Below are 9,549 nucleotides of genomic sequence, written 5' to 3' on the forward strand. Positions count from 1 at the left end.
ATGACTATGAGATTATACAACTCCCAAATACTGGAGGAACACTTAGTGTGCTATCAAATGTCACAATGTAACTGGGTGATTATAAAGATGCTCTACAGGCGTCTCCGATGGTGTTTGTTGAGTTGGCATAGATCGAGATTTGGATTTGTCACTCCGATCGTCGGAGAGGTATCTCTGGGCCCTCTCGATAATGCACATCACTATAAGCCTTGCAAGCAATGTGACTAATGAGTTAGCTGTGGGATGATGCATTACGGAATGAGTATAGAGACTTGCCGGTAACGATATTGAACTAGGTATTGAGATACCGATGATCGAATCTCGGGCAAGTAACATACCGATGACAAAGGGAACAACGTATGTTCTTATGCGGTTTGACCGATAAAGATCTTCATAGAATATGTAGGAGCCAATATGAGTATCCAGGCTCCGCTATTGGTTATTGACCGGAAGTGAGTCTCGGTCATGTCTACATAGTTCTCGAACCCATAGGGTCCGCACGCTTAACGTTTGATGACGATCGGTATTATGAGTTTATGTGTTTTGATGTATCCAAGGTTGTTCGGAGTCCCGGATGTGATCACGGATGACGAGGAGTCTCGAAATGGTCGAGACATAAAGATTGATATATTGGATAACTATATTCGGACACCGGATGAGTTCCGGAGGTCACCGGATATATATCGGAGTGCCGAAAGGGTTATCGGAACCACCGGAGAAGTAATGGGCCTTATTGGGCCTAGGGGAAAGAGAGAGGAGCTGCCAAGGCTGGCCGTGCCCACCCCCATGGGCCTAGTCCGAATTGGACTAGGGGGAGGGGCGGCGCCCCCTCCTTCCTTCTCTTCCCCCATCCTTCCTTCTTCTCCTAGTAGGACTGGAAAAGGGGCGAGTCCTACTCCTACTTGGAGGAGATTTCCTCCCCCCTTAGCACACCTATGAGGGCCGGCCGGTCTCCCCCTTGCTCCTTTATATACGGGGGCAGGGGGCACCCTAGAACACAAAAGTTGATTGTTTAGCCGTGTGCGGTGCCCCCTCCACAGAATTCCACCTCGGTCATCTTGTTGTAGTGCTTAGGCGAAGCCCTGCGTTGGTAACTTCATCATCACCATCATCACGCCGTCGTGCTGACAAAAATCTCCCTCGGCCTCAGCTGGATCAAGAGTACGAGGGACGTCACCGAGCTGAACGTGTGGAGATCGCGGAGGTGCCGTGCATTCGGTACTTGATCGGTTGAATCATGAAGACATTCGACTACATCAACCGCATTTCATAACGCTTCTACTTTTAGTCTATGAGGGTATGTAAACATACTCTCCCCCTCTCGTTGCTATGCATCTCCTAGATAGATCTTGCGTGATCATAGGAATTATTTTGAAATACTGCATTCCCCAACAGTTACTACCAAACCTCGTAGGTCAACCAGAGTATGATCCGCACCAGAGTGGTACGGTAATCCTGTTCTGGAGGTTAAGTTACTTGACCATGACGAACCTACGAACTATGAGGAAACGATGATGAGCCCAGATTCCGCGAAATGACTTGAAGTCATGAAATCTGAGATGGGATCCATGTATGAGAACAAAGTGTGGACTTTGGTTGACTTGCCTGATGATTGGCAAGCCATAGAGAATAAATGGATCTTCAAGAGGAAGATGGACGCTGATAGTAGTGTTACTATCTACAAAGCTCGACTTGTCGAAAAGGGTTTTTGACAAGTTCAAGGTGTTGACTACGATGAGATTTTCTCACTCGTATCGATGCTTAAAGTCTGTCGGAATCATGTTAGCAATTGCCACATTTTATGAAATTGACAAATGGATGTCAAAATTGTATTCCTTAATGGATTTATTAAAGAAGAGTTGTATATGATACAACGAGAAGGTTTTGTCAATCCTAAAGGTGCTAACAAAATGCGCAAGCTCCAGCGATCCATCTATGGACTGGTGCAAGCATCTCAGAGTTGGAATATACGCTTTGATGAGTTGATCAAAGCATGTAGTTTTATACAGACTTGCGGTGAAGCCTGTATTTATAAGAAAGTGAGTGGGAGCACTACAACCTTTCTGATAAGTATATGTGAATGACATATTTTTGATCAGAAATGATTTAGAATTTTCTGGAAAGCATAAAGGAGTGTTTGAAAGGAGTTTTTCGAAGAAAAACCTTGGTGAAGTTGCTTACATATTGGGCATCAAGATCTATAGAGATAGATCAAGACGCTTGATAAGATTTTTCAATGAGTACATACCTTGACAAGATTTTGAAGTAGTTCAAAATGGAACAATCAAAGAAGGAGTTCTTGCCTGTATTGCACGGTGTAAAGTTGAGTAAGACTCAAAACACGACCACGTCAGAAAATAGAAAGAGAATGAAAGTCATTCCCTATGACTCAGCCATAGGTTCTATAAAGTATGCTATGTTGTGTACCAAACCTATTGTGTACCTTGCCATGAGTTTGGCAAGGGGGTACGATATTGATCCAGGAGTGGATCACTGGACAGCGGTCAAAAATATCCTTAGAAGATTAAGGAGATATTTCTCTGTTATGGAGGTGATAAAGAGTTCGTCGTAAAGAGTTACTCGATGCAAGCTTTTACACCGATATGGATGACTCTGAGTCTCAATCTGGATACATATTGAAAGTGGAAGCAATTAGTTAGGGTAGCTCCATGCAGAGCATTGTCGACATAGAAAATTTGCAAAATACATACGGCTCTGAATGTGACAGATCCATTGACTAAAGCTTCTCTCACAAGCAAAACATGATCACACCTTAGTAATCTTTGGGTGTTAATCACATAGCGATGTGAACTAGATTATTGACTCTAGTAAAACCCTTTGGGTATTAGTCACATGCATGGCAATGTGAACTAATCACATAAAGATGTGAACTATTGGTGTTAAATCACATGACGATGTGAACTAGATTATTGACTCTAGTGCAAGTGGGAGACTGAAGGAAATATGCCCTAGAGGCAATAATAAAGTTGTTATTTATTTTTCCTTATATCATGATAAATGTTTATTATTCATGCTAGAATTGTATTAACTGAAAACTTGATACATGTGTGGATACATAGACAAAACAAAGTGTCCCTGGTATGCCTCTACTTGACTAGCTCGTTAATCAAAGATGGTTAAGTTTCCTGACCATAGACATGTGTTGTCATTTGATGAACAGGATCACATCATTAGAAGAATGATGTGATGGACAAGACCCATCCGTTAGCTTAGCATAATGATCATTAAGTTTTCTTGCTATTGCTTTCTTCATAACTTATACATATTCCTATGACTATGAGATTATGCAACTCCCGAATACCCTAGAAACACCTTGTGTGCTATCAAACGTCACAACATAACTGGGTGATTATAAAGATGCTCTACAGGTGTCCCCGAAGGTGTTTGTTGGGTTGGCATATATCAAGATTAGGATTTGTCGCTCCGAGTATCGGAGAGGTATGTCTGGGCCCTCTCGGTAATGCACATCACTATAAGCCTTGCAAGCAATGTGACTAAAGAGTTATTTACGGGATGATGCATTATGGAACGAGTAAAGAGACTTGCCGGTAACGAGATTAAACTAGGTATGATGATACCGACGATCGATTTAACATACCGATGACAAAGGGAATAACATATGTTGTTATGCGGTTTGACCGAAAAGATCTTCATAGAATATGTAGGAACCAATATGAGCATCTAGGTTCCGCTATTGGTTATTGACCGGAGATGTGTCTCGGTCATGTATACATAGTTCTCGAACCCGTAGGGTCCGCACGCTTAATGTTTGATGACGATCTGTATTATGAGTTATGTGTTTTGGTGACCAATGTTTGTTCGGAGCCCCGGATGAGATCACGGACATGACAAGGAGTCTCGAAATGGTCGAGAGGTAAATATTGATATATTTGAAGGTAGTATTCGGACACCGGAAGGGTTACAAAGTGTATCGGGTACATACCGGAGTACCGGAGGGGTTACCGGAACCACCCCCCCCCCCTGGGGAAAGATATGGGCCATAGGAGGGAGGCTAACCAGCCCACAAGGGGTTGGTGCGCCCCCCACAAGGGAGGAGGCCTAATTGGAGTAGGGAAGGGGGCATCACCCCCCTTTCCTTCTCGTACTCCCTCTCCTTTCCACCCTCCGTGAGAAGGAAAATAAGGGGGGTGGGGGGCAAATCCTACTAGGACTGAGAGTCCTAGTAGGACTCCCCCCTTATGGTGCGCCCCTAGGGCCGGCCTCCTCCCTCTCCCTCCTTTATATACGTGGGCAGGGCACCTCTTGGAGACACAACAATTGTTTCAAGCCGTGTGCGGTGTCTCTCTCCGCAGTTTGCTCCTCCGGTCATAGCGTCGTGGTGCTTAGGCGAAGCCCTGCGCGGATCACATCACCTTCACCGTCACTACGCCGTCGTGCTGACAGAACTCTTCCTCGACCCTCTGCTGGATCAAGAGTTCGAGGGACGTAATCGAGTTGAACGTGTGCAAAACTCAGAGGTGCCGTACGTTCGGTACTTGGATCAGTTGGATCGTGAAGACGCTCGATTACATCAACCGCATTATTAAACGCTTCCGCTTTCGGTCTACGAGGGTACGTGGACACACTATTCCATCTCGTTGCTATACATCTCCTAGATAGATCTTGCGTGATCGTAGGAATTTTTTTAAAATACTGCGTTTCCCAACAGGTTCGATTTTTGTAACATGTCTATGGGTTGGTAGTTGGTTCGATTTTTGTAGCCTGTCTATGGGATTGGTCGCTACTTATTTTTATGGGCCACTCATTTTCTTTTCTTGCTTGGTTGGGCTAGATTTCTATTAGCTATGTATTGCATACAACAAAGAAAAAAGCTTTCTAGATTGGCTTGTCATCATGTGATTTTGGGCCGAAATACGGAGACGCATTGAGAAGGCAAAATTAACCATAAACGACAGTGAGTAGTAACAATATTTTAGAGAGAGAGAGAGAGAGATAAAAGATGATTAAAAAAAGTGTGACCCAACCTGAAACATGCAGTTGCGATCTCATTTAAAAATTTATAGTTGCGACCCCACTTATAAACTTAAAGTTACGACCCATTTGTAAACTTGTAGTTGCGATCCTATTTCAAAACATGCAGTTGCGACCTTACTTGAAAACTTACACTTGCGGCCCATTTAAAAACTTATTGTTCCGGCCCAACTTGAAAATTTGTAGTTGCGACCCCATTTAAAAACTTGTAGTTGCACCCCATTTGAAAACTTGAAATTGCGGCTCCCACTTGAAAAAAATGAAGTTAGGACCCGACTTAAAAACTTTCAATTGTGACCCGACTTGAAAATTTGCATTTATGACCATTTTTGAATACATGCAGTTGTGACCCCATTTAAAAACGTGCAGTTACAACCACAACTAGAAAGCTTGCACTTGCGGCCACATTTGAAAACCTGCCATTGCAATTCATTTTTGAAATCTCACGGTTGTGACACCATTTGAGAACTTATAGTTGCAAATCAGACTTGAAAGATTGCGGTTATGACCCCATTTGAAAACTTGTAGTTGTGACCGAATTAAAACTTTGGCCACACAAATTTTCTGTGACTAAAAAACTCATGGGAAAAACATTTCCACCAAAGAGAAGACTTGGCTTTTGATGTCATTACAATAAAAAAGGGCATGCAAAAACAAGGCTAGGTAAAACAAGGAATTAAAAAATAGAAAACAAAAATGAAAAAATGGAAGAGAAAAACAAAAAATAGTGAAAAGGAACCAAAAGGCAAAGGGTCAACTTTTTTTTAGGGGTAGGCAAAGGATCAACTAAACGCTAAAAAAAGAACAATGAAGAAAAACTATATGGTCCGATACAATTAGTAGCTCAACGAGCTAAAAGAGACAAGCCTGCACTTATAGGGGTTCATCGATTAGGGTTTCTCGTCTTTTTGGATGGATGACTCAAGACACTTTTAAAAACCGTTATTGGTAATGTTTATGCGGGTGAAAAAAGAGACATCATCATTGCTCCAGTTCAATTGCAGTCTCTTTATTAAAGTCTTTTGAGTATTTCTTCTAGCAGGGATTTTTTTAGCTACTTTCTAGCAGAGATTGATACCGTGAATAAGGTGTTTACAAGAGATTTTATGGTAATTCTTAGTCATAGGAGTTGTTTTGTATTTCTTTTTATCTTAGATTCAAATCAATATACCTGTAATTCTTATGATCATGAATAAAGTTACAGGCATTTCTAAAAATAAAATAAAAGAGACAGGCAGAGTTGCTCACCTATAAAAAAAAAGGCAACAGCGCTACATATATACACTTACCAAATCTTCACCGTAGCCCGTACGTAAGCCTCTCGTCGGAAAAAAGATTAAACGGGAGGTAGCCTAGCGCCGTCCATGGGGTCGGCGTCCGAGCGGCAGAGTGGGCACGTTGAGTGCGCGTCCAGCCACGGGTCGATGCACTCCACGTGGTACAGGTGCATGCACGCCGGCAACAGCCGCACCGCCTCCCCTGGCTGGAACACGCCGAGGCACACCGAGCACGTAGCCGCTTCCTCTCCTCCACCCGTCATGTTGTGCTTCACGGACTGGTTGTACTTGAACGCCGGGAGGCGGGCCGTCGGGTTTGTAGGGCGGACCACGGCCAGCTGCACCTCATCGAGTTGCCGGAGGGATTCCAGCCGCGGTAGCGGCCGGGCGGCAGCGGCTGCCTCTGCCTCAGCGTGAGATTGCGTGCTGCGGCAACCCTTTAAAGCGACTCCGAGAATGCAGACTGCGAAGAAGACGACGAGCGATACCGTGACTTTCCATTCATCATCTGAAGATGGCGGAGGCGGTGGCGGATACCAGGGACGTATCGCCGGGAATTCATACGACGGTGGGTCTAAATTATAATGCCACGGTGGCGGAGGAGCAAACTCCATGGACTTCGTTGATGGTGGCAACTGCTACTGCAAACTAATGAAGAGCTAATGACGTACTATATTTGTTTGCAGGCTTGCAGCGTCGTGCTATACACAGAGAGAATTTATATGTGGATTAACGGAGACTAGCATGAAGCCGGCTATCTCCAATGACGAGAGGGTTAGTCTCGAATGGTGATTTATGGCCAAATGTATGTAATGAAGACAAAATCAGGACGGAGCATGCACGGTTCTCTTTGTCTATGCGCGATAAACAACCCACATCGCAAGATAAGGTTATATTGACAGGGTCGTTCGTGCACCAGAGATAGCAATTAAGAGCATCTCCAACAGCCGCGCAACACGCGGCGCGTTAAAAGTCAGAATACAACGCTGGGTGAGCTAGCTTTTACGTGCAGCGGTGCGCTGGCTTCAACGGCCGCCGCAAAATAAAGCACGCCCGAGCCGCTCCAGCAGGCGTGCTATATTTCATCTATTTTTTTCTATTATGTGAACTCGATTTGATACATATTTGGTTTCAATGGTACAAATATGAAGATAATTGATACAAAATAGTGCGTAGATAGTTCATAGTTTTCTCCTACAATAAATAGTTCATAGTTCATCACATAGTCTGCTTCTACGATACAAAATAAAACGAAAAACTATTACTACTCTTCATTCTTTGACTCGGACTCTGCTTTGGTGATGTCCTTCTCCGACGTCTGAGCGTAGGCGTCAAGGAACCGCTCGTCGCCGAAGTCCCAGGAGGACGCATCTCCTAGCGCGATGTTGTATTTAGCGACTGCCTTCCGCGTTCGCTTGTCCTCACGATAGGCAGCTCGCTCCTCCCTCCTCTTCGCCCTTTCCGCCCTCCTCTCGGCGAAAAATTGTTCCTCGTTGACGATGCCTTGCGCGAAGCGATGGCTCCATAACGCCATGGCTTCCTCGTCCATCTCGGCCAGGCTGAGACGGCACTCCCGTCTCCGGTTCTTGCGACGATCCTCGTCGGTGAGAAGCCGTGGGAAAGGCGCCAACTCCTGTGCCCGCTCCCGCGTCGCCACATCGGCGAAGTTCATGTCCTGACGGGGCCGCCGGAGGCGCCACGCCGCAGCGTCGTACGCGAGGGCACCCTCTTGGGCAGTGTCGAAGGTTCTGAGGCGGAGGCGCATGCCCCCGCCCGACCGAATCTCGGCGGAGTAGGTGCCGGACGGACGCACGCGGACGCCGTGGTAGCCCGAAGCTTCCCAGCGACGAGGCGCCATGGTGGCGCGGTGGTGTCGTGTCGGCGGCGAGGAGAAAAAACGATAGAGGGAGCGATGAGAGAGCGGCAGAGGGCCCTGCAATTTTATATGCGCGCCCGACGCGGGGCGCCAAATCTAGCGCGCGAGCTGCCGCCTTTTCCTACGCACGCTAGTTTTCCGCCACCACTGGAGCGTGCGAAAATATCCCGCGCGCGCTAAAAAGCTAGTTTACCGCGCACACGTCTTTTGGCCCGGCTGTTGAAGATGCTCTAAGGAAAGTTAGGATCATCGCTAAGGGTGGTGCTATATTAACAAAACTAGAAGTGTGACCCACGCATTTGCGCGGCTAGATTCAACATATTAAGATACATGCTACTTAATATATAGATAGGGTCTTTTGTCAAATGATGTATCAATATTTTCCATGTGAATATTATGCTATATTATTATAAACATTAGTATTTAAGTATTTACTTAACACTTTTACTTGGCAATCTCAGCTGATGTTAGGAATTTGACAAAACACATTCTTCTTAGTCAATTATTTATTATTTATTTATTACTTACTTTCATGGTTAATTATTATTGCTTTGATGCTAATTATTATTCAATTATATCCATCTTTGCATGTGCTTTTCCATACATCAATATATTGATGAAGTATATCAAAATTATATTCCATGAAAAATCCTAATTAGATTTATAGAAGCGTTTTTGGTCTTTAGTTGGAAGCACTACTTTTTAATATTCTTATAGTATATTCCACATTTTATTATTTCTTTAGATCTGATTGCTTGATTTCATATAGATTTCTACATGAGTATAGCTACTTTTTGCCTCCACACTGTTTTCTGGGTACAATTCTAATAGCTACTTTCCGTATAATTGCATTCCAAATTTATCTATTTGTACACTTATATATAGTTCAGATGAAAACAATATGGACAATTTCTTTTTTACTTTTACCAAATTCTATTTCAATTTTCAGCTACTTATGGACGTAGTATACAATTTGTTCGGAAGCTAAATCGGTATTTTACTTTTCCATGGGGATAATTTCATATATGTCCAGTGCAATTGCGCGGCTAAATTTATTAAATAATATATTTTATATATTTCTTTTCCGGTCAGTTAGTTGCCGCACTAGCAGTTGATATTATCATTAATTCCCTTTTAAATATTTACTTCTTTCTTAAGAAATATATAGGACATAGTTATTACCAAAGTACATCATTAAGAGAGATCGCGACTTCTGTGTGTCACAATTGAAGAGTTAATGCATTTATAATATTCCCCTTTTTCACTCTACAGATTTTCTCCTTTTGTCATTTTTGTTTTCACCAGTAGTGTTGGAGGAACTTTGCACTATGAATTAAACTCAAACATATTACATATTTGCATGAATTTTTTGCTCCAAAACAT

At 43.6% G+C, this 9,549-nt stretch overlaps 2 protein-coding genes across 2 annotated transcripts; both read right to left on the reverse strand.

Annotated features, from left to right (window-relative positions):
* Positions 1–6,349: 6,349 nt before the first annotated feature.
* LOC125518979 (uncharacterized) lies at positions 6,350–6,904 on the reverse strand. Its single transcript, XM_048683869.2, has one exon. The coding sequence runs from the start codon at positions 6,902–6,904 to the stop codon at positions 6,350–6,352; it is 555 nt and encodes a 184-aa protein (XP_048539826.1).
* Positions 6,905–7,523: 619 nt separating this feature from the next.
* On the reverse strand, positions 7,524–8,174 carry LOC147960231 (uncharacterized). Its single transcript, XM_087535440.1, has 2 exons — positions 7,693–8,174; positions 7,524–7,661 (listed from the first exon to the last, which is right to left on the reverse strand). Exons 1-2 carry the CDS (start codon positions 8,146–8,148, stop codon positions 7,524–7,526), a joined length of 594 nt encoding a protein of 197 aa, XP_087391566.1. The 5' UTR covers positions 8,149–8,174.
* Positions 8,175–9,549: the final 1,375 nt, after the last annotated feature.

The sequence above is a fragment of the Triticum urartu genome, chromosome 7A, assembly GCF_056163025.1.
Source record: "Triticum urartu cultivar PI428250 chromosome 7A, HENAU_Tu73, whole genome shotgun sequence".
NCBI classification, from domain to species: Eukaryota; Viridiplantae; Streptophyta; class Magnoliopsida; order Poales; family Poaceae; genus Triticum; species Triticum urartu.

Coding starts and splice junctions, on each gene's coding strand:
- LOC125518979 (XM_048683869.2), bottom strand. CDS start 6,904: ATGGAGTTTGCTCCTCCGCCACCGTGGCATTATAATTTAGACCCACCG.
- LOC147960231 (XM_087535440.1), bottom strand. CDS start 8,148: ATGGCGCCTCGTCGCTGGGAAGCTTCGGGCTACCACGGCGTCCGCGTG. Junction 7,662..7,692: donor AGGACAAGCGAACGCGGAAG/GCAGTCGCTAAA, acceptor TCGCGCTAGGAG/ATGCGTCCTCCTGGGACTTC.